The sequence below is a fragment of the Pangasianodon hypophthalmus genome, chromosome 8, assembly GCF_027358585.1.
Source record: "Pangasianodon hypophthalmus isolate fPanHyp1 chromosome 8, fPanHyp1.pri, whole genome shotgun sequence".
Lineage (NCBI taxonomy): Eukaryota > Metazoa > Chordata > Actinopteri > Siluriformes > Pangasiidae > Pangasianodon > Pangasianodon hypophthalmus.
Genome location: NC_069717.1, coordinates 21,281,212 through 21,306,363, shown reverse-complemented (window position 1 = coordinate 21,306,363; position 25,152 = coordinate 21,281,212). Strand labels below are relative to the sequence as shown.

Genomic DNA, 25,152 nt, shown 5'->3' with positions numbered 1-25,152 from the left:
CCAAGCACAATGTAGTAACACAAAATAGGTCCTTTTGATAAGTCTTCATGTGGTAGAGAAGCCTGTTAAACATTTTGAGACGTAAAGCTAAAGTTCAGTGAGAAGGACACTTGAAACTGCACACGGCCTCCATATACTTACTTCAACACTCAATATACATAATTATAAACTCCGAAAGGTGATGGAATGGGGAAACAATAACCAATAATCGTAATTCCTTAATAAAATATTGCTCAAAACCTTAAATATAGGGGGGAAAAAAAAATCAGTGGTCCCAACAGACCTGGAATGAACTATGTGATCTCAGGAATTAAATACTTTATGGTGGTTGTTTGCCTGTAAGACTCTTAAAATTAAACAGTAGTTTCCTAGACAAAAAAAAATATGTATGTACTAGCTTTTTTGCGCAGTGCCCTGCACAAATGAGTCCCTCTGGCCTGACATTTATTTATAGAATATCTATAACTATGATACACAAATATAAGACGTCGTTACACGCCCCATTAAGGATTTCTAACATTCTATGTAATTTAAGGCACGATTTGATTGATATCCAGTTATTGCTGTGATGCTTAAATGCTCCTCATGCACGAGCTAACAATACCTGATGTTTCATTCAAACTCCTCATACTGTGTTGTCATGAAACTACTTTGTAATATTCCTGGCAGCTTATGACAGTTGTCATACACTATCTACAAATTGGAATTATTCTTCTTCCTTTTTTTTTTCTTTTTAAAAATTGTTACTAACACACAAAATTGACCAAGAAGCAACGGCTTCACAAAAGTCTGTGGTCAAAAGTGGGACGGCGTGTCCCAGAGAGGCATAAAAAGAAGAACAAGAACAATGAAACAAAGTGCTTCCGAGCAAATACTCAAAACTCCTCTTCCTCTGAGCTCAGGTGGCTCTGCTTCTTGCGCACGTTCCAGTGCAAGCACTGAGCCAGACTTTCAAACCAGTCGTTCACTGGGTCCCGGAAACAGATGGATGGGACAGGGAAGCACGAAGTGGTGATGGTGATGCTGGAGAAAGAAGAGAACTGTAAGTCACTAATTCTATAACATGCAACTATTTTGAAATTTTATTGCTGAACTCCTACGGTAGTGTAGGAGTTCTACAATGAAAATAGACCGATTTCTCCATCCATCTACTGCTGGTTCCTTGAAAACATCAGGTGACTCTGACTGGGTGGAACAACAGAAATCAAGAAAACAAACAGGAAAATATGCCAAAAAAGGGGAAGCTAGAAATGTCAAGACTTGGGGTCACAGAAAATTCATAATTTGGGGTCATTTGCCCAAAACTTTTGGGAACCTCTGAACTACGCTGTTATGAATCCCTAGACATGCTACAATACAAATATCAGCCAAAGCAAAAATCTGACAGTAGACAATCTTTTCAGAATCAGGAACACAAGACAAAGACTGTCAAAACCAAGCAGCACAAAGCTGGCATATAAATCTCTTGCTAGCACAACACGCAATCCCTTAGCGGTTAAAACATATGAGCACCAAAAGTCATAAGCTGAAACACTGGGCAACGACTTGCTTTGTCGAGGGTGCAAATACGATGTGAAAATACGATCATATTCTTGCTAGTTTCCTTTAGTTCCAATTTTTTCACCTAGTTAATCAGGTGTCCAGGCAATAAAACTTGAGACTAGCCAGCACACTGGAGCTTTTATTTGCCCAGTGGGCTACCTAACGAGTTTATCATTTGTCCACCCCTGTTCACAATGTATTCTTTCATCACTCAGGGTGGAACAGTACACAGATTAGGAAAGCTGAAGTTACTATACAGAAATGTACTCGATCTGTATGAGTGAAGAAAAACAAACAAACTCCTAAAACCAGTATTTCAGGGGAAACATGTCTCAAGATTTGCTGCAAGATAAAAAAAACTACTAAATACTACTATGGGGGTATTGTACTTTTCCTAGAACAGCTAGATAGCAGTGAAAACGTCTACAATGTTTTGCTAAACTACTGAAATCTAGGAGCAATCTTATTAAAGAAATAGTTCAGTGAAAAAAATGAATTATTTTCTTCTTAGTCCAAATGTATTCAATTTGCCAACACGTGCCCATTGTGAGCTTTGCTTCTTTAGATTGGCATGGGAGCTACAAGGCTAGTGATAATAAGTAAGGCATGTGCATTCGATGTGCTAGCTGCATGCCTGAATTATTCACATCCTTTCTGACTACAGGATCAGTTTCACCTCTTAAATGCTAACGTTCTAGGATCTAGTGGAGCACCTCAGTAGTTGTTCTTTACTCTGACCTTTTTTGGCAACATAAATGTTCTCGCTTCATTGTATCCCTAATATGACAGTGATAATAATCCTGGTGGCCACAAAGGGTAGGGATGTATGCAGAATATGTTGTTTTGGATACCAGACAGAATGTGATTGGAAATACTTGTCTTACAGTTACACACTGGTAAAATTTTCAGTTGTTGTGTGTCTTTTATGAGACACAGATATCTACATATACATATGGAGATTTTCATATGGACTTCTGTTGTTCATTTTATCAGTGGGGTTTAGTCAGTAACTGCAAGGATTTTATAAACACTCACCTGTCTCCATGTCCAATCTCCTGCCGTTTCCTCCCATCAAAGGAAACCCATGCATTGTTTCTGGCCTCACGTGATAGCATAATCTAAAGGCAGGATATCATGGGGCAATGTCAGTCATATTTCAGGTAAATATGTCAGGTAAAAGGTAAATTATGTAAGGAATAAAACACAACAAGGTGTCCGGTTATAAGAAATGAATCAACGATGGGGTGGTGTGAGTTATGTTCAGAGATTCCTCTTATGCCACAGCACTTAGCCCAGGATTACCATTTTTATTTATTAAAGAACAATGTCATACATTTTTTCCACATTTATATTTACATTTAATGTTGTTGAACATCCGTGAAACAAGTTAGTTCCTGTTCTGACTTACGCCCTCATCAGTCCCATGTTACCGAGAAACCAGAAAATGCAAAATCCTCTCCTGTGCCAGAAAACTTAATACTGATGGTTACAAGGGACTGACACCAGAGACTCCTTCCATAAATGTTAAATAAATTTTCTCCTCACAGAAAATGTCACCATATATACAATTAGACGTTCTTCTTTGTAAAATAATAACTCGTATTTTTAAATCCAATTATGTGGAGTGACTGCAATACAAGTCTCTGTGAATGAGCTGTTACTATGGAAATGATAACATATTAGAATGAGGATGTTTATGTGAATTACAGCCAGAACTATTGTCAGAGCTGCTGTTAGAGAAAATTAATCAACACCTTCTGACTAATCAGAATCGAGAATCCAGCAGTGCTCTGGGATAAACACGTAATATTATAATATTGTATTACGTGTATGAGATATAATATTATACAGTATTAAATATGCAAAATAGTGAAGTTATAACAAGTAAAGGACAAGTGTTTTAGAGTAAATACTACATGAATAAAGTCCTAAATGTAATTATAACCAGACTGTATGGAGCAATAGCAAGGATGTTACTATATAACACAAAAAAACAGGGAGTTTAGTTCTCACTCTGTTCTCCAGCCACATGCATTAATCTAATCACATGTAGGGTATGTTTGTTCTTTTATACACTATTCTTTCCTGCTCCTTTTCTTTCCAGGAAGTTTCTTTCATTTTGTCACTGCTTTCCCATTAGTCAATCCCTGCTGTGTAGAGTTGTTTATATTACGGTGCCCTTTGCATACTGGTAGATCATTACTCATGCATTATTAGTGAAACTCTGGTAAAGAAACAATGGCTCAGTGCTTTAAATTTGCCTCAGGTGTCTTGTGTTACCTTGAGCTCGACGCCAGCAGGGACAACTATGGGTCTGAAAGAGAGCGAGTGAGGACAGATGGGGGTGATCATGATGGCTGGGACGTTGGGGTGGATCATGGAGGCTCCTGCTGCCACGGCGTACGCAGTACTGCCTGTCGGAGTTGACACGATCACTCCTGAAAAGGTAGAGGAAGAGGAGTATGGAAATTGTTGCTGTGCTTCGAAACAGTGGTAGATTCAGGTGTTGTAGCAGAAATAATTTAATAACAGGACTAAGTTATTAATATGAGGACTGACCATCGCCTTGTACGGTGGTGATCAGGTGACCGTCCAGGAAAAGATCAACGTTAGAGAGGTAGGAGGAGGGACCTCGGTCCACAACGACCTCATTCAGCACCTGAGAGAGGTTAGGCATAATTATATGGCAATTGATTCTTTTCAAGTCATCTTACAAGGCTTTACTAAATACAAGACTTCGCTGAATGACTGCACACAATAACAAAACCAGTGACGTGCCCACAGGGAATCTGTGGCTAGTGCTACACACACACACACACACACAACAATTTGTGGCTAATGCTAACAAACCAGATGAACAGATCACCTATGTGGGGAAAACACTGGCCTCCACACACTGCTTTCAATAATGCACGTACACATTAACTAACCACAAAAGCACAATGGTGGCTAGGGACAACCGTACACACACAGAGAGAGAGAGAGAGAGAGAGAGAGAGAGAGAGAGAGAAACACACACACACACACACACACACACACACACACACACACACACAGAGAGACACACACAGAGAGACATGCACGTTTTTGAGTGTAAGTTTCTCTACACACACACACACCTCAAAGCTGTCACAAAGTGTAATAGGCACTGCGACATTCATTCTCAGAAATCCAACCAACAGGAAATTTAACCCAAGTATCCTCTTTCATACAAACACAGACACAGACACCTCTGTATCCTGAGACTTTCAATGCTCCGTCACTCACTTGATATTGCATAGTTTTGCGGCTAGACTCAGCTTCCCCATTTGCGATGATCGCATTTTTCTCCTTTGATCTGGTTTTCTCCCAGTTTTCTTTCAGCACCTTTACCTTCAGCCGGCTCCGCAGGATTATGGCCGCGTTGCCTGCGGAAACATTCACAGACCAGTGCGACCTTAAAAATTGGATTCCAAACAAATGACTAAAATCACTAGTAAACAATAATAAAAAAAGGAGGACTGTTAAAGTTAACACATTATGAATATGGTACCCATAATTCTTTCTGGCTGCTTGCATGCTGTAATATTCTATTACTGAATAATAAAAAAAAACAGGACTTTTTTAAAACAGCTACTGGACCTCATGGGAAAACATACTTACGGCACAATATACTGAAACCAGTCACAGAAACTGTGTTTGCATACTATGACCATACCAAAAACAGGAGTATGGTGTTATGCCATTTCATGTGTCATAATTAGAAAGAAAATTACACTATCACAGATGCAAAAAAAAAAAAAAAAAAAAAAAAAAAACTGCAACTGTGAACACCTGCCCTTCATACTGCAAAGGTAAAAAATGTTTTGAGGGGAGAAAAAAAAAATAGAACATTGTGAGGAAAAATTGGACAGGAGGGTGGACAAAAACAGTACAATACAGAATAAAAGAAAAACAAATATAATCCAAATAAGGTTTTAGACTCTACATGACTTTCTCTCATTTTCAGAATATTTGATGGATGCTCTGTTCAAATTACATGGATTATATATATATATATATATAAAAAAAAGCCTGGTCTTGTTTGGGGATTTTCATTTTGTGGATTTTATTATGTATATGTTAGCCTTAAGGTTATCTATAAGCTAGTGTGCTCCATAACAATGACAAACTTCGCGTTTAGAAGATACTTAATTTCGCAAATTTCTCGTCAGATTTTCTGTCCAATCAAATGCTCTCTAGAATCTGAAGTGTCCCGCCCCCAACATTATAAAAATCACCTTGCTCAGGTTGCTGCTGTTGAGCGAGAGAAATCATATCAGTAAGCATGGGTTGTAAATGTGTCCTTGGCTGTTCGAACACATGCGTTTTATTCAGTTTCCCAACTGTAAGTTGGTTAAGAAGGAAATGGCTTGAATTCATTCACTTTGAAGAAGGAGGTATTTGTGCCAGCTCATGGCTTTGTGACTGGCATTTTTCAGATGATTCCTTCACCAATTTTGGGACGTTTGCTGCGGGCTGAGAGGTAAGCTAAAGGCTATAGGCTATTTAAAAGGGGGAGGAGCCACGCAATTTGTCCCGCCCAGACTTCCAGTTTCAGTGGAAATTATGTCAACACATAGAATAACGCTGCGTGTTTCAAGGCACTTCACAAGGACTTTAAAACTATGACACACTGTCAAGTGGGAAACCTCCCCTGCTGAAGTCTCTTCAGGACTACACGTAACCCAATCCACTGTTTCCGAATAACAGATAATGTCATGATGGGTTTGACTATAACACTTTCGTAAACCTAATGCAGTAATGAGTAATACTTCTCTATAAAGGCCCTGTAATATAAATGAGTGTACACTGTAAAAGGGCACTGTATAAACAAGTCTACACACCAGGGTTTAGCTGATGGGAAAGGAGCTGTAATAGGGGAAAAAAAAAAACTTCCTGGACTGAAAACAAACAGGGAAGACAAGTGAGTAAAATGGGGAAAAGATAAAGTAAATTCCTGGTAATATTAAACAAAGCAGCAAAATTCCATATACAGTCAGTAGAAAGCCCTATACACTCACCTTCAATAACCTGTGTAACCTGAGATTGGTAGGTGTCGAAGTTAAAAGGTGTCAGAAAGCCCAGAGAGCCCAAATGGAAGGGCATAACTGGAGGAACGCTCTCCTAGAACAAACACAAAAACACACAGCAATGCAAATGTTGGTGAAGCTATACAGTGTTCAGATTTTTCCCTGTAATATTTCTTTACATTGATGGAGGTACAGTAAATTCAGCAGCAAATCTGTTTTGAGAGATATCCAAGGCACCAAACCATAATATGGCCACCTTCATTCAGTTAACACGTGATGATTTTCACCTCTGTTTTATTACAACCAGTCTACTTATTTGTCTCTTTGTGCTTTCAGTGACGTCTATAACCTGTAACTAGTGCGAGAGAGAGGGAGGGGGAGGGAGAGAGAGAGAAAGAGAGGGAGAGAGGGAGCTGATGGCGCTTGCAAGACACGCACCCATACAGACGCCTAGAAGCGTGAACTTGACGGAGCGAAAGCTGCAAGGACCCTTTTTTCTGTTGAGTTGTTCAGTTTTGTTATAAATTATACATCGTCATACATACCGTGCATCATTCAAATGCTTTCAATTATTATGATATGATATTTTTGCCATATCGCCCAGTCCCAGTTTGCATTAAATATGCCTGATTTTGTAAACCCTAAGTAGAAACAGATCATAAACTACTTTACAGCATGACTGTGGAACCTTTGTTTGTGGACTGTATATTGATATACAGTGGATGTAAAAACTCGACACACCCCTGTTAAAATGGCAGTTTTTTGTGAAGGAAAAAGAATGACACTAAGATAAATCATGTCAGACCTTGTCCCAGCTTTTGCAATTGTAAAGTACACAAATAAAGTTTAAAAACAATCAGAAACTATCATCAAAGTCAAAGTCAACTTTATTGTCAATTCTGCTATATGTACAGGACACACAGAGGACTGAAATTTCGTTTCCCTCAGATCCATGGTGTCATGGTATAGGGGAAAAAAGGAAAAATATACTACTAATAATACAATAACCTGGTTGCGTAAGTGTGCAAACCCTAAACTAATACTTTGTTGAAGCACCTTTTGATTTTATTACACCATTCAGTCTTTTTGGATAAGAGTCTATCAGCTTAGCACATCTTGACTTGGCAATATTTTCTCATTCTTTCTTGCAAAAATATTCTAGATCAGACAAATTCCAAAGGCATCTCCTGTGTACAGCCCACTTCAGGTCACCTCAGAGTTTTAGTTAGATTCAGGTCTGTGCTCTGACTAGATCATTCAAAAACATTGATCTTATTATTGATCAATTATAGAAGGGTGTGCATACTTACGCAACCTGGTTATTGCAACTTTATTTTTCCTATTTTTCCCTAAAATGTTTCTGATTGTTTTTCAGTTAATTTTTATAATTTGTAATTTCACAGTGAGGGTGGAAAAAGTTCAGACATGATTTATCTTGGTTTAATTTTTTTTTCATCACAAAAACCTGCCATTTTAACAGGGGTGTGTAAACTTTTTATATCCATTGTAAATCAGACACTAACTGTAAACCTATTTGTGCTAATATGGTCAAAATGTAATAGGTTTACTTATAAAAATATGTTAATGTTACAGCATCTATCTAGCTAATGGGGAGTGAATATAACTTATTTATAAAAAATAGTTCTTACAAATGTCCTTAAAGCATCTAAAAACAAGCTGAATAATATTATATTGGCTTTAAAATTACCTCAAAAGGAATATTAGATAAATTTGCACATTTTCACTTGCTATCATTTTTTTTTTTTTTTGCTGTGTCGTAATTTTATCCAGCCCTGTACACACATCCTTTACATGCAAAATCTGAATCTACGAAGTTCCTGTAGAGTACTAATGTTTAACTAAGCAATCTGTCTGTCATAACATATGAACATGAGCTTGTTTCCTGTGGCTTTATAATCAAGTCCTACATCTGTACCTGGAAGAGGGAGGAAGCGTACAGCAAAGTTCCATCTCCTCCCAAACAAATGATGAAGTCTACCCGATTGGAGATGTCATCATAATCTGTGAGAAGTACAGTAGCAGAAGTATAGGTCAGGCATTACATAAACACTGATGCTCTTGTAACATGTATGTGTGGATAGTGATTTAGGAAAAATTATGGTATACCTTCTCTAAAAGTGCAAAAACTCTTTTTTACAGCCAGAAAGCTCTCGTCGTTAGCAATGGCGGGGTCCTCCAGGACTTTCCTCTCCACGTAAACGATCATTTTTTTCTGCTGTGGTGCATCAATACATGACAGGAACGACAAATGAGTTTGTGTTGCATATAAAGGCATGAAGAAACAATGCAAGCCAGTTCCAGTGGCTGATGATGTCATTAATATTTTGACCGGCATACAGTTTAAACTGCTCTACAGCTATAAGAAATTACTTAAAGTAATTCAACATATTAGAGGACTTCACACACTGCATTTTCAGCATCACATACGGCTTTGCACATCTACAGAGTGCGAGTAAGTATTCAGACCTCTGTGAGGAAGATGCAAAGCTCTTTAAAAGGCTGCAGAAGACTGACATCCTGAATCTTTTTAATTACAAGGACACTTTTGGGTGGCTTGTTCCAGGTCAACCTCTGACTTGCTGGGTCCTGAATATGCCTGTGAAAAACACACACACACACACACACACACACACACACACACACACACACACACACACACACACACACACACACACAAACATTGCCACACAAATTAGATTTAGAAGAAAAAGGAACCCTGAATCTCCTATTTTGTCCAACCTTAATTTCTATAGACCGATAGAGAAAATGATTAACTTTGCTGAAGCCAATAGCTCAGACTGAGTGAACGTTTAGTACTTGATTTTAGCAATAACATTGAATAGACTAAATTAATGCAAATTTACACAGTTTTGTGAAGAGAGCCTTGCATATGATCTGCAAAGTTAACAGTTTTAAAAAAATGAACGTGTTTTTTGTTAACATGAATCATTTTCATAAATGCCTGTTATCACAGAGCTGCTAAACACACATCATAGTAGATACTGTGGCTTAGCACACAAGCAGCTCAGCAAAGAGGCAGACTTGACCATTACATAACCCTAATCAGTATTAACCTCTCTCACACATGCACAAGCACTGCACCTGTGAACACTGTGTGTGTGTGTGTATATTAATATTATATATACATATATATATACACATACATACATACATACACACACACACACACTTCCCCGGCTTCTGGTTCTCTTATACTGTGTCGCACAGAGACACACGTGTATCCAAACACACAGTATCACAGAGGACCCTAACATCAGCGAGTCTGGACTTTCACTGTAATTTCATTACCACCAAAATCCTGAACAATATTTTTCCATACCATGGGAATTCTACCTTGCTGTGTTTTTGACAGTTTGTTAAAAACCATAACACTAAAGTCACAACTGTTGCATTCTTTAGTAGAGAATCTCTCAACCAGATTATGTCAGGACATGTGATAAAAAGCAGTCTAGAACAGGAAGCCCTGAATAAAATACATCCAGATCTACCGCTAACTTCCTCATATACGTAGTTTAGCAGATATCTTACCAATTCCACATGCACGTGTTGAACTTCATGGTTTCCAGCATGTGATGTAGCGCTCAGTTGCAGGAAAAGTAATTTGTTCAGAGTTTTCTAATAAGCACCTGCACTTCTCATTATTTGGGTGTGTTCACCATCTCCTCCATTTAGAATTCCACAAAAGCAGGTAGAACGTCTCAGTCCTCATCCCTGATTGCTATCTAGAGTGATTAGAGGAAGCCTCTGACTTTAAAAACAAACCTCTCTCCTGACCACGCCACTCAAGCTCCGCCCACATGACATGTGGTCTAACCTCACACACAGCCAGCCTCTCTGTGATTGGCTAGATTACACAGGATTTTCCCTACAAGGAGTTCCTCCCAAAATTGCATAATTTAATCTCCCTGTTTTTACATAATGAATCTGTAACTGAAACGTTTAATTAAAAAAAAAATTACTGAAGATTTTTTAAATTTAAGGTAAATAAAAGAAATTTAAAATACTCCTAAATTCTATGAACTTAAACACTGAAAGAGGTGATAGACAGTTCAGAGTCCAGGAGATAAACTATCTATAAACATGAGTGTCTATTTTAAATTGGAAGCTGACCTTGGCCCTAAGCCGTATAAATAAGGCTATTTAAGAAAAAAAAAAAAAAAAAAAAAAGACAGTGAAAGCATAACAATAATAAGTTCTCTTTTTGTACCTCTATGTATTGTTTTGGGTGTGAAACTGGGAGTAACCACTTTCACCAAAAAAACAACCCACATGAATGCTAAACCCCCATTTCTGTTAATTAGCATAGTAAAGGGAGGGGGGCAAGCAGTTTCATCAACAGACGACAACTTTCCCAAAGAAATGGTCAGCAAGTATCTCACTGAGTTTCACGTATGAACCTGACTGAATTAAATGAACACAAAATTTCTAAACAGTATTAAACTAGTTAACCTTCACTACACCATGCTGACGTCAGCTCATATTACCCTTTTATAAAAAAGTGTGTGTTAAGGGCATGTTCCATCACCCTGCACCGTGACCTAAATCACAGGTGTCAAAAAGCCATTTACAAAGCCCAGGATGATTCACCTTAAGCCTCTACAATGCCTACTCAGCGTTCATCAGCAATGAGCCCAAAGAAAGAAATTCCGGCACCTCTCGGCCAACAGCGAACTAAATTTGGGACGAAAAACTGGGACTAAATTTACCTTCAGCCAAAAGTAAACACAAACGCAGCTCAGAATTCACGCAAGATCATTTTTAATAATCTTTCAACACCGACTAGATTATAAACGCAATTGTTACTTGAAAATGAATGATCAGAGGCTAAGCTGTCAGATCAAATCACAAAATCTAATCATTCATTTATAAATGTCGAAATGAATCAACCTGTTGACCAAGTGCTTGGCATGATTCTGTACTGCAGAGTCATGCAGAGTTTCAGTGACGCAACTATTGTTAAACACAATGCAAGCTACGGTGATGAAAATCAATAGATCAGTATTACATTACAAAGACTATCACTTTATAAGACAATACACTCTCAGCAAATACCACTAAATGCTAATCTATTAATGCAGAACCACATTATACCATTTATCCATTACAGACATTTATACCACAGTGCTGTTGAGATCACTATTCTGATTGGTCAGAAGGTATTGATTTATTTTCTGTAACAGCAGCCCTGACAATAGTGTGGGCTACAAATTAATATGCTCGTTCTAATACATTATTATTTCTATAGTAACAGCTTTCACAGGTACAATGTCACAGGTATGGAAGATGCTGCACATAAACAGATTAAAAATAGAGAGGAAAAAAAGAGAAGCTGGTGAGGAAACGACTGTTTATTGCTGTCATAATGCAAGTTTTAACACAAACTAACTTAATTCACGTTAAACGTAACTGTAAATGGAAAAAAGTACTATTTGTCGTTCTTTGAATATAAACTTGTAATTGTTGTCAATTTGTTGTAGTATAAAAGGAATAGAACACTTTGGGGTGTGTTGTTATAGGAAAAATAATAAACTTCAGAATGGTAACAGTAACTCCACATCACATCACAGCAATGTTAATTACTTTTCTATAAAAGCACACCCTGGTTTATTCATTACTTAGCCACGTGTTTTCCCTTTTAGCAACAAAGCAGAGCAAGGTCTTGTTAGAAGCTGCCCTTGAACATGATTAAATACGTCCATCCTGTCCTCGAGTCATCATCAGAATGAATTTTGAGCCCTGGAAGTAGGGATGGAGAGGACAGCAGTGTTTGAACTCATGACCACCACCACGCAAACTCTTCACCCTCCTGCTGTCTGGCAAAAGGTACCAAAGCATTCAGGCCTTCATGGCCAGACTGTGTAAGAGTTCTCTTCCCCCAAGCCATCAGACTCCTCAATACTCAGAGACTGGACTGACCACACACAAACACAAACACAGACAAACACACCCAACTGAACACCATCCCACTCCCTTTGCAATTTTTGCACATTTCTGTATTTACTACATGGATTTTTTTGCTACTACTATATTTATAATATTGTATATTATTTCTTGTCACTACTATACACTGTACCTGGCTCATACCCCAATAACTGCTATGTCCATATATGGTATAAGCTTATCTGCTGAATACTGTGTCTTAGTATGTTATGTTTACATTCACAGCATTTTATTATATTGTTATTCTTTTGCACTACCTGTTATATCGGACACTTCCACACTGGAACTGAGTTCTGGTCGGCACTGTGTCTTACTGTGCCTATTGTCCTGTTTTAATAGTTATTGTACTGTCTTGTGCGGTTTGCACTTTATGTAGAAATGCGTAGTCTGACGTAGTTCAGTGTTGTTGTATGTAGCACCATGGTCCTAGAGGAACGTTGTTTCAGTTAGCTGTGTATGGTTAAAATGACAATAAAGCCACTTGACTTGACCATTATGAAGGCTGTTCTCACTTTTCAGGTTAGAGATAGTCAGTCCTACTGACATATTATCCTGTGTTTACTTGAAAAAGTGACAAGACACACACAAATTGTACAAGTTGAACTTATCACTTGTGTGTCTGGCTTTTTGAAATTCCAATAAAGAAATGGCAGTGGACAAAATGTTAACGTTTAATAATATATAAATATTACCACGTTTCTGTGGTTTAAAATTCATTTCATAATCAGTTTCATCTTTGTTTGTTTAATTATTAATATTGACTGTCCTTTTACACCAAATAACATTTTTCCTGCCAGTTTTGCTATTGCAGAGGTATCCTTTTAATAAGATCCAGGCTGTGTTAAAAAAAAACAACAACAACAAAAAAAAAACCCACACACACGTTGCCATCAGAAAACCACTCGCTGTCTCGTTTTGCCATGACCTAACTCATTTTCATGAAATTGAGAGCCTCCTGTTGATCCTGTGGTAGTGTTGCTTGGTGTTAGGTTTTACTCCTCTACCGCGAATCTTGGACACCATCAGTGTATCATTTGACTAATGAGTAATAGATTGGTGTTTAGTTTGCAATACATCTTGGAATTTGCAATCTCTTGGACACACATAATACACCTTAGATTTCAAGGAGTGGTACACTAGTGTCAACATTATTATCAATATTATTATTATTATTGATTATGCATTATCATCATTATGTTACAGTAAGTGTGTTATTGCAAAAACTACTGACCTTTGTCTTCCCTGTGTGATCTATTTTATTTAATGTTAACTTTTATGTATTACTCATTTTCTCTAATAGTAAATGCAATGCTTACAACACTTATTTTGTCGTTTTCTTATTATTTGTTAAACTTTCTATTGGTAATTCTTCTTCTGTGCCTCATTATTGCACTGTCCTGCCATTACAACATGTAAAACACATAAATTCAGGAAAAAATGACTGAGGTAGTTTTTGTTGTTGAGTAATTAGGGTTTCCCCAATTATGGAAAAAAAAAAAAATCATTTGTATTCAGCTTCCTCTTCCTTTTCTTCCTTGTACAGATTCGGTTTCTCTCCAGATTTGTCCACCCACAAGTCAAAGAGGATATTTACTTTTCATACAAGGAATCTAAACCATCTCCAACAAAGCACACTGTATTAAACACATTGCAAAATCTATCAAAGTTTACACTGAACTCTGTACACATTATCTCACAACCTTACACCTTCTGGTACATATATATATATATATATATGTATACACACACTTTCCCTCTCTTGTTTAATCACGTTTATTTGCAAATGGGCCTAGATACATTCATGAGCATTTATGCTATTAGTGCATAAAGATTTGACAAGCATTGCATTATGGTACTTCAGTCCTGAACTGCAATGTATCCATGGATGTTCATTTAAAAAAAAAAATAAAAAAACTGGTAGAATTTTAAAAGATTTCTCTGATCACCATATCAGATGCATTGTATAGAAAGGAGAAAGCATTACTCAGGCCTGCCATGGCTTTGTTTTCACAGTACTTGAATACATAGATCACCGCGACAGTATATATATATATATATTTTTTTTTTGAGTATATCATAGTACTTTTACTAGAGTTTTTAAAAAATAAAATGTTCAACTTCGCTATGTTCATTTTTGATTATTGTCAGAGTAAAACATAATGCATAATGCATATATTCCTGACAGACTGGCCCAATTGATGAGGTATCTTCAGACAAAACCTGTGGAGATATTCCCAGGATCATGTGTAAGGGGCATATTTGCTAGACAGCTAACTGTGTAACTAAAAACATGTATGAATGAGCCGGCTAGATAGATAACAACCCTAGTGAGCTACTGAAACCCTGACAGCATTTAGATAGTAAGTTAACGATATCTTTCTTTTTATACTGTTGATAGCTGAGGTGGCGTTCATGTCAACATAGCTCAATGTCAACATAGTTAATGTAAGAACAAAAGAAGAAAGTAAATCAATTTCAGATTAGTTGTGTGGATTGTAGACATATGAAAAAGTAATTTGTAAATTAATTACTCAAGTAGTTTTTTACTAGATAACTTATTTACTCTTGCACAAGTGCTACTCAAGGGCTGCGCAAGTGAATTTTTACTACAGTAGCAGTAAGTTTTACTTGAGTCAGTGCGTTTCGTACTCTTTCCACCAGCAAACCAAAGACTCAGAGTGAGCTGCACGTTCATCTTGAACGAGCTCATACTGAAGGAGTCCAAACTACTTATTTTGACTTACATCACTGCTTTTGGGTTCTTCATCATACAAGCTTTGGGCCCAAATGTGGTCACTGGACTTGGTCCATGCAGTGACTGGGTCCGCCTAAACAAAGAGAAAAAGAAAGCAGGAAAAAAGGTTAACTACAAACCTGCAAAACACCCTAGCTGTGAAATTTTAAAGAAGAAATATATGAAATTTCACTTTCAGTCATTCTGTTGCTCCATATTACAGAAACAGAAATGAGCATTTCCTCAGATCATGGACTGCCCTTAAGGACAAACATAACATATAATACCCCATATAATTTTGTCAAAGGCTAAAACAGTTCAGTGGGAACTTTTAGCATAATACACATTTCTCCTTTATGCACAATGTCTGGAAGATCACTATGCAATTACATAAAGCCTGTTTATAGACACAAAGGTCAGATGACATCTAAAGATCATGTCAAGACAAGTCATATCCCATTGGGCCCACTCATTTTTTTTTTAATATATGATTGCAACAGAAAAGGTCATATGCCTTCAGCTTCCTCTGTCATAGAGTTTAGGTCATAGAGCTAAATGTAGTAGAGCTACTACATTCATAGCATAATAGCAAAATACTAATCGAACACACAAAATGCATTTCAATATATAAAAAAATTCAGCTTATTTTAAATATAATGGCAAATATACTGCATTTAAGCATGAAGAGAAAATAGTAGAAAGAGAGTACTCTAATAAAAAGAGTATTAAACATGCACAGTCTCTTGAATTCCAAAAGTTGTGTAAAATATCAGATGCTAAACTCAACAAGTCCCTTTTCTACACTGAAATTTGCACAATGTTTAAAAATAATATGGTACCAAACTATTTAAATATTTCAGATTTACAGTGACAAAACATTACAAAATATGCTTTCGCTCTGGAACAGAAAGAAGAAATAATTGATTAGGAAGCATTATTACAAACGGCATCTAATAAAAGAGAGTTCAATATAAGCGGAAATGAATGCATGCCAATTTGTGTCAGTTTTTGGTCTTATAAAAAGGTCCTTTTTTCCCGTTATAGCACAAGGACGATGTTTCATGCTTGTGGCTGAAATTCAGCAGAACAATAGGACACCTGTGACACATGAAAAGCCTCCATTCAAACACAAGCAGCATCAAAGATGGTGAATTGCAAATGAAGAATTAGAGACGACTGGATAGAAGGAATTCAGAATTAAACAGAATTAATTATGGACATTTGATAGCTCCATGGAGCAAGCACTGCTTTATGTACAGCTTCTAGTCATGTGGGAACCATGTCATATTTCGAACAGAGCAAATCCTGCAGATGTTTGGTCGTACTCAGACAGAGGTTTTGTGATGCCCCCTGCTGGCACAAAGTAAACGTTACACTTTTGGAGAAGCTGCATTCTCTCTCTCTCTCACACACACACACACACTTACAATTACTTGCACAACATATTAGTAAAATTAAACCTGCTGAATTAAGTTGTTCTGAAAGAAAGCAGGATCATTCTTCACACAGCAGATTTACTCATAACTCGTCTGCATGACTACTGTGCATTCTGAGATGCTTTTCTGCTCAACACAGTGGTAAAGAGTGACTATTTAGATTATCTACTGTAGACTTCCTGTAAACCAGTCTGGCCAATCTTTTCTGATCTTTCTCATCAGCAAGGTGCTTCCCCTGTGCTTCCTCTGGTTGCCGCTCACTGGATTTTTTTTCTTTAGTTTGCACACCATTCTGTGTAAACTCTAGAGACTGCTGAGCTTGAAAATCTCAGTCTCAGTTCTGCTAGTTGATATGAAGGTTAACTGAAGCGCTTGATCTGTATCTGCATGAATTTATGCTACATTGATGCCACATGATCGGTTGGATATACAGGTGTTCTTAATAAAGCGGTCGGTGACTGTATTTAAAAAAGACTGCCTTATTGCCTACACAACGCCAGACGAGACTAAAACAACATTTAGTTTCCTTATCTCTCTTTAGTTCTAAAAATATGCCGTTTGATTAAAAAAAAAAAAAAAATGGAACAGTGGCTAACTGGGTCACAAAAATGATGCCAGTACACTGAAGGCATTTTCTGTGCATCTGACAACAGAACTGGTGTCGCGACTCAACTCATAGTGCAGAAATTACTTAAGCAAACATTTCTAGCAAACTAGTGAATTGCTTTATCACTTGCACATACCCGTACCCGTAAGGAGAGCACTTATCTATGCTGAAAGAAGAACTTGAAGAATAAAGGAACTGAATGCTCTCTGAGGTGTTGGTAGAATACAACTAGAACTAAGACCAGTGCTTCAGACAGGGTTAATTTGCAAGGCTTTCGACCAAAGTACTTTAAATTGGACTTGTATTTGTATATGAAAATTTCTTTAACCCATCTAAAAACACTTACCCTGTATTCTTTATTTCCTGCAAGCACGTTTTACCCCAAGATCATGAGATCCGTGATTTAGAAACGAAAGCATTAAAGTTTAAAGGAAAACAAATGTTTAAAGATACATTTAATTATTTATTTTTTTGGGATGGCAAGTAGTTCAGCTTGTGTGGTGTTTGCTTGACGACTTAACGTCATCTATGTCAGTAGTAGTGCATGAAATAAAAATCGATTTAACGTTACTTGAGAACTACAGTGTACCTGTAACACGATGCACACTCAGACTGCATTGTTCACATTTTTATGGGATGAAACACAGCAAAAGAGACTGTGTTAACCATGTTGCAAAACGTGTTAGGAAAGACAAAACCCACAAGGTGCTGCAACAAGAAAATATCAGAAGTGGTTTCAGTAGCTTAGAGAAGTTTTAAATCAGGCAACACAAAGAACAGTGATATTTATTTATATTTTTATTATATTCATTTATATTATTATATTTATTCCTTTTCTCTTTGCAATATCTAATAAATACATCTAATCCAATTACATCTTTGTCATATAGAGATATAGAGAAAAGATTAATTTAAATCTACAAATTCCAAGTATCTTGTGTTTTTTATTTAAAACAAATGCCTTATCAAATTCATTGTTTGCTATTTAAACAGGTTTAAACAGAGATTTATCATTCGATTAGCCCTAGAGGAGAAAGTCAGTGCAATAACAAGATGTTAAATGTTAAGTTGTTCTGCACAGTTTTGTTTTACATTATATTATTGAAAAAAACAAACAAACAAACAAACAAATTATATTTGGTAGACCCATTCTCATTTACAATCCATGAATAATCAACTATTAAAATGTTCTTTTTTTATTCTGTTTTTTGCCTTTTTTTTTTTTAAACCCTACATACAGTAAAAGGTTCAAATATTACACTAAGTTTCATCATCAGGATCTGGCTGTTCGTTTGACTTTAGTTAAAATTTGTCCATGTGGGTCTGCTCTTACCTGAACTCCGCACAGCTGGGCACAGCTGAGGTGGACATGCTCCTGGATTTTGGTTTACTACGGAAAGCTTTTCCAGAAATATGTGGCTCCTTTCCGCCACAGGACGAGCAGGCTGTCTCCGGCTTCAGCATCCTGCTCGCCTCCCCAGAATTCTCCATCTGAGACGACGACATGGAAGAACGACAGAACAGAGCGAGAAAGCTGCGTCAAACTCTAACGCGAATGGAGGCTTAGCTTCTTCTTGATTGGCTTGTGTCATGAGGACACATGTCTTTGCGAACTAGTTCAGGAAGATATGACGACTGATGCAACTGAAAAGGAAGGGCATCTCATTCTCTGTTACCCAAACAACACCCTTTAATGAGCCAACCGGTACCTAGGAAAGCTATGTAAAACATTAAAAAGATGAGGCAACCACAAAACACATTAACTGTGCATTATACACAACTGTGTTACAGTTAATTAAATCAACTGCACGACTGTAGTTTTCAAACTTTAGACAACATTGTAGCCAGACGATCTCACACCCTCCCTTCACTATCTCCTCCTCTCACTATTGCCTCCTCTTCTCCTCTAAAAGCTGATACGATTCCTCCAAGCTGCTAAACATATTTTACATATAATAGATCCTATTCTACTCTATTTTTCTATTTTATTCATTATATTCTGCTTTTATTATATTCGGTTTTTATTATATTCTGTTTTATTATGTGTCACTGTCGCACTGTGGGACGAGGCACTAAGGAAAAACATTTCACTTTTCACATTAATATATCACATGTATGTAATGTATGTGAGAAATAAAGAACCTTGAACCTATCTTCATTCTGTTTTTTTTTTTTTTTTTTTAAAGTTATGGGGTAAAATTATGTCCAAATAAAGAGGAATTGGTGTAGAGAATGGATTTGCTTCAAGAAAGGAAAGGAAAGGCTCTGAATTTTGACTGCCAGGTGAAATAGTATAGCACAACTGGAGATGGTGTGTGCGTTATAGATGATACAAATGGTTACATGTAGATACAGAGCACGGTAGAAGAAGGAGATACTGTTTCTTTCCAGAAACGGGAATGAACTGAACCTAAGCAGAACTGGGAAAAAAACTGGAGTCAACATTTGGGAGCAGTCGGTAAAATTAGATAAAAGGGTGGACACTGTGGTCCTAGAAGTCCTAGGATGAAGCGCCAGTACTCGAACACTGAAATCACTTTTGGGTATTTGTTGGTGAGAAACAAAAATGAATGCCTGGCAATATTTTCATGCCGAAAGCAAGTTAGATTGGGACTGAATAAGTCTCGGGAGTGGGCGATTTTTATTCTCATGCAGACGTGGGGCAGGCAGATTTGAAGCCTGCAGGACAAATGACAAATCATATCCAGTAATCTTCAATAAAACTCCTTTAACAGGCACAATTCAGGTACCTTGGGTTTGGAGAAAGGTCCAAAAGCATCACAGGTGCTACACTTTTCATTTTACACTGGGCTCTGTTCAGTGGATTAAGAAGTATAACCTGCACATACCTGTACTGACCATTAGATTAATACATTAACACCATAAGAAAAAAGATGCATTTTTCCTGTTCTAGCACTTAACCAAAGATATATTCATTAATTCTACAGATCTTACTTCAACGTTAGGTTAGGCAAAAGGCAAGTTCCTAAAACAGACAGATACTAATAAATTGCAGAAAGGTGGAGAAGCCCTTTTCTTAGAATTAAGGAAGAGGGTGGGACTGGAAGGGGAGGGTTTGAATTGAATAAACCCATGTTCAGACTACTGAGTGACAAGTCGCCAACTTGGGGGCATATAGGTTATGACAAGAAATTGTAGAAGATAAATTGTATACAACCTTTTTGTGTAACTTATACATTTATCACTGAGTTATTAATTTATCATCATGTTACTTTTGTGGACATTTTTGAAATATTATATAATAAAATAAGGAAAGCATGGTTATAAGTTTCATTCCATTTTTGCGCACCAAGCACTGTAGAATCAGAACTAACCCCAGTTAAAAACTTAAAGTTAAAAGCTGAGAATTGGCAGGTGGGTTGTTGGGGAGACAACATCAGTACAAAGCAGGGTACAAATTACTTATTCGAGGAATTTACTGTCCGTTCCTCTTCTGCTGCTGCTGGAGTGGCAGCTCTGCAGATTACAAAGAAAACACTTGGCAATCGAGGCTGTCTGTGGCCATCGCGTGATAGATGTGATTGATTGCAGCAGGGTTCAGGAGGATAAGTGGACACTGAGGTTGGGTTGAACATGATAAAGTCCCATCACTTGAGAGCCTGATGGTAATTCTTAAAAGCCGTTTAATTCAACAGTACTATCAGAGTCCAGAACTATAGACAGATAGTCAGCTGAGCCCAGTAAACACAGAACCAAGGTGACATCTGTGGAAGCTGAGTTGAGGATATGAGGCTGGGGAGGCCAGAGAAGGTTCACAGAATGGCTCGGACCTGGTACGGCCTGAAACCGGGGCAGCTGTGATGGATGATGAATTCAAATGAGGCCAAACTGGCTGAAGTACTTGGGGACAGACGAAGGATGTTGGCGGATAGAAAAATGCTCGACGTCCAATGATGCAGAGTTAACTTCATGTAACACAGTAAAACACAACTTAGCATTTGAGGGGAAAGTTCTCCTCTCAGTAGAGAAACAGAAGTTTTACTGCACAATCTTACTTCTGTTATCAGAACAGAAGAGGTAAGCCATCGGATGGCAATACAAATGTTCCCTTATTTTTTTATGCCAGTAAAGCACTTTGAACTGAGTTACATAGCAAAGCTGCACAGGTTATACATGTTAACTTCTCGTTCCTGTTTTCTGAGAGGTTGCTGTCGTTGTGGTATGGCTTATTAAGACACAACCATGGGTCTTTACTCTGTGTGAGCTAAAATATTTTTTTTAAACACATTTTTCTGAAAGTGTGACATGACTTATGACATTAAACTAGCCAAACTAATCTAGCTATTCTCCTCTGACCTCTCATCAACAGTGTGTTTCCATCCGCAGAGCTGCCACTCACTGTGTTTTTCACACCATTCTGTGTAAACTCTAGAGACTTGCACATGAAGATCAGTAGCTTTTGAAATACTCAAACTGGCCTTTCTGACGCCAACAACCATGATGTTGCATTTTTCCCCATTCAGATGTTTGACGTAAACCTCTTGACCTGATACATGATTGCATGATCTGTATCTGCATTGCTCTGCTGCCACATGATTGTCTCATTAGATTAGATTAGATGACTGCATGAAGGAGCAGATGTACAGGTGGATAGTGTCCCAAGTCCAGGATTCTTATCATTCCAGACCAGGAAATAAGGGAATATCTAAATTCAGCACAATGGACTTTTTGTCCTGAGCCTAACTTTGCATACTGTGGACATAAAGAGCTGCAGAGTTTTGCGATGTAATAGATCTTTTTCCACCTTTAACATGATACTGCAACCAACAAAACAAACAGAAACATTTAGGGGAAAAGGAAAAAAAAATACAAAACCCTGGTTAAATAAGTTCACATACCCCTTAACTAATACTTTGTTAAAGCATCTTTTACTTGTAATATAGCACTCAGGCTTTTTTGGGTAAGAGTCTACCAACTTAACACATCTTGATTTGGCAATTTTATTCCACTCTTCCTTGCAAAATTGCTCCAGATCTATCAAACAGCGAGGGGCTTTCCTGTGCACAGCCCTCTTCAAGTCATTCCACAGGTTGTTTTTATTGGGCCATTCCGATATGTTAACTTGGATTTGTGCTTTGGGTTTTTTGTCATACTACTACTTCAGCTGCTTTAACAGAGCCCTGCAGGTTTTTTGCCAAAATAAATTGGTATTTGGAGCTATCCATGATTTCCTTGATCTTGACTAGAACTCCAGTTCCAGCTGATGAGAAGCAGCCCCATAGCTTCATGCTGCCACCACCACCATGCTTCACCAGGGGTATGATGTTCGTTGAGTGATAAGCTGTGTTTTTTTTTCACCAAACATATCTTTTTAGAATTATGCCTAAAAGGTTCTACCTTGGTCTCATCAGACCATAACACATATTGCCACATGGTTTGGGATAATTTAGGTGGGCTTGGATGTTTTTTGTTTTCCCCTGTGAGAAAGGGCTACTGTCTAGCTACCCTACCCCATAACCCAGAACATATGAAGAACTGTCACATACAGGCAATGACCAGTACTTGCCAGATATTCCTGCTGCTCCTTTAATGTTGCAGTAGGTCTCTTAGCAGCCTCCCTGATAATGAAGACTTCTTGTCCTTTCGTCAATTTCGGAGGGACGTCCTGTTCTTGGTCATTCTGGTGCCTCATTTTCTCCACCTGTTGATAATGGTCTTCACGGTGTCCCATGGTACATCTAATGTTTTGGAAATCCTTTTGTACCTCTCTCCTGATTGATATCTTTCTGACAATGAGATCCCTTCCATGCTTTGTAAGCTCTTTGCGGACCGTGGCTTCAGCAGTCAGATTAAACCAAGCAGATGTCAAGAAAATCCTACAGAAGCAGCTGATCTTTATTTGCAGTTAATCAGAATCACTTCATTGATGACAGGTGTCTGTTAATTACTTTCGGACACAAGCTTATGAATTTACATTTATGAATGTGGTGCAACCCCCCCCCCCCCTGAAAAGTTTCTATTTATTTTTCACTTGAATTTTTTTGGTTGCTATAATCACATTAAAAGTGGAAAAAAACATCCTAAAAACATAACCTGTTATTTTAACAGGGGTGTGCACACTTTGTATATCCACTGTAAATGTGACAAGCAAACAAACATTTCTAGAGCAGCGCCCATACTTTTCTAGGTCAGCTCCAGGGTCCAAAGTTCAATCCTGACCTCGGCTTACTGTCTGTGTGGAGTTTCTGTGCACGTTCACGACATGTCCACGTGAGTTTCCTCCCATCTCCCAAAAGTGGTAGGTGTCCTGGCTACACTAAATTGACCCTAGGAGTCTTTAAATTACATAATATTCAACATCATATCCAAAACATTTTCTGAAATTCCAGAATTTTCCAGGCTTGGGGATCTCCTGTGCACAGCCCTCTTTAAATCATTCCACAGGTTTTTTGATTGGGCCATTCCAATATGTTGATTTCTGCTTTGATTTTTTTTTTTTTTGCTTTTTGGATTTTTGTCATAGTACTACTTCAGCTGCTTTAACAGAGCCCTGCAGGATCTGTGCCAAAATAAATTGGTATTTGGAGCTATACATGATTTCCTCTGTCTTGACTAGAACCCCAGTTCCAGCTGATGAGAAGCAGCCCCATAGCATCATGCTGCCACCACCATGCTTCACCATGGGTATGATGTTCTCTGAGTGATAAGCTGAGCTGTCTGTTTTTTTTTTTTTTTTTTTTTTTTTTTTAAATAATTCTTCTTTTAGAATTATGCCAAAAGTTCTACCTTGGTCTCATCAGACCATAACACTTTTTGCCACACTTTTTGGTTTGAAGTAATTTATGTGGCCTTGGATTTGTTTTTTTTTTCTCCATGAGAAAGGGCTTCTGTCTAGCCATTGAAGATGAGGGAAAGAATCAACAGGACTTTCCCAGGTCTTGGAAATGAGTACTTTTAAACTGTATATTACAGTGATGGACCAGGTCTATTATACAGTTTAGAATCTCAGTATTCTGGGGAATTTTATTCCTTTCATTCTTTAAAACGTTTCTTTCTGGGGTGGTACACAAGAAAGTCATAATATCCGTTAAAAGTAAAGCTTCAGTTAATGTTCACATCAAACATCAGAAGAGAGTTAATATCACAGGTACAGCTCTGGCTAACACCGGCTATCTGCCTGACAACACAGTGCGCACAAACAGCTAGTTCAATTAGTGACATAAACAACTTTTTATACAAATAAAACCCAATAACCAGATATAACAAGACCATTTTTTGCATGTAGGAACTGCACGTGAGCAAGACAGTTAGCATTAGTTGGCTAACTAGCTTTCCCGGGCCAAGTGGGTGAAGTATTAGCTAACAGGCTACTTACATTGGCCTGATCCTGCGCGGTTACACGCAGCTACCTGCAGGGAAGCGGGAATTCAAGGAACTCGCTGGCCGCTGCGCTGTACGGCTCACAGCACCGCCATGAATAAGTGATTAGCTGTCTTTCTCCATACGCGGTGCTATTCTCTCACGATGACATTCCGCCTGTTTCTGTTGCTATCCCAATAGCACGCGGGCCGGTGTAGCGGCAGCTTCCGAGCTGTCATCTGCTGCTCAAGAAACCTACTCGACTAGCCAGTCCGGTTGCTATGCATTTATTACAGCGACGTCACAGCCGGCGCTGATTGGTCGAACTGGACGAGCTGTTCCTGTCTCCGCGATGATTGGTCAAGCTGTGGATAAGCAGGTTCTAGGCTCCTCCCTCTACTGGTGCTGGTGCGCTGATGAAGGTTTTTGATTCAAAACAAGAGTGCAGGTCTGCAGTCTGCTCCTCATGGGGTGCAGTGT

The 25,152-nt window shown here is 38.0% G+C and overlaps 1 protein-coding gene across 3 annotated transcripts; it reads right to left on the bottom strand.

The window, feature by feature from the left end:
- Positions 1 to 667: 667 nt before the first annotated feature.
- nadka (NAD kinase a) lies at positions 668 to 24,944 on the bottom strand. Of its 3 annotated transcripts, XM_026925485.3 has the most exons (12): positions 24,689 to 24,944; positions 18,686 to 18,843; positions 15,320 to 15,403; positions 9,081 to 9,210; positions 8,721 to 8,829; positions 8,530 to 8,615; positions 6,585 to 6,687; positions 4,810 to 4,949; positions 4,102 to 4,201; positions 3,823 to 3,980; positions 2,578 to 2,660; positions 668 to 1,023 (listed from the first exon to the last, which is right to left on the bottom strand). In XM_026925485.3, the coding sequence occupies exons 2-12, from the start codon at positions 18,841 to 18,843 to the stop codon at positions 876 to 878; spliced, it is 1,299 nt and encodes a 432-aa protein (XP_026781286.1). In that variant the 5' UTR covers positions 24,689 to 24,944; the 3' UTR covers positions 668 to 875. The 3 variants fall into 3 exon arrangements, with proteins under 3 accessions (XP_026781286.1, XP_034162607.1, XP_034162608.1); XM_034306716.2 differs by lacking the exon at positions 18,686 to 18,843; XM_034306717.2 differs by lacking the exons at positions 15,320 to 15,403; positions 18,686 to 18,843; positions 24,689 to 24,944 and adding an exon at positions 10,164 to 10,504.
- Positions 24,945 to 25,152: the final 208 nt, after the last annotated feature.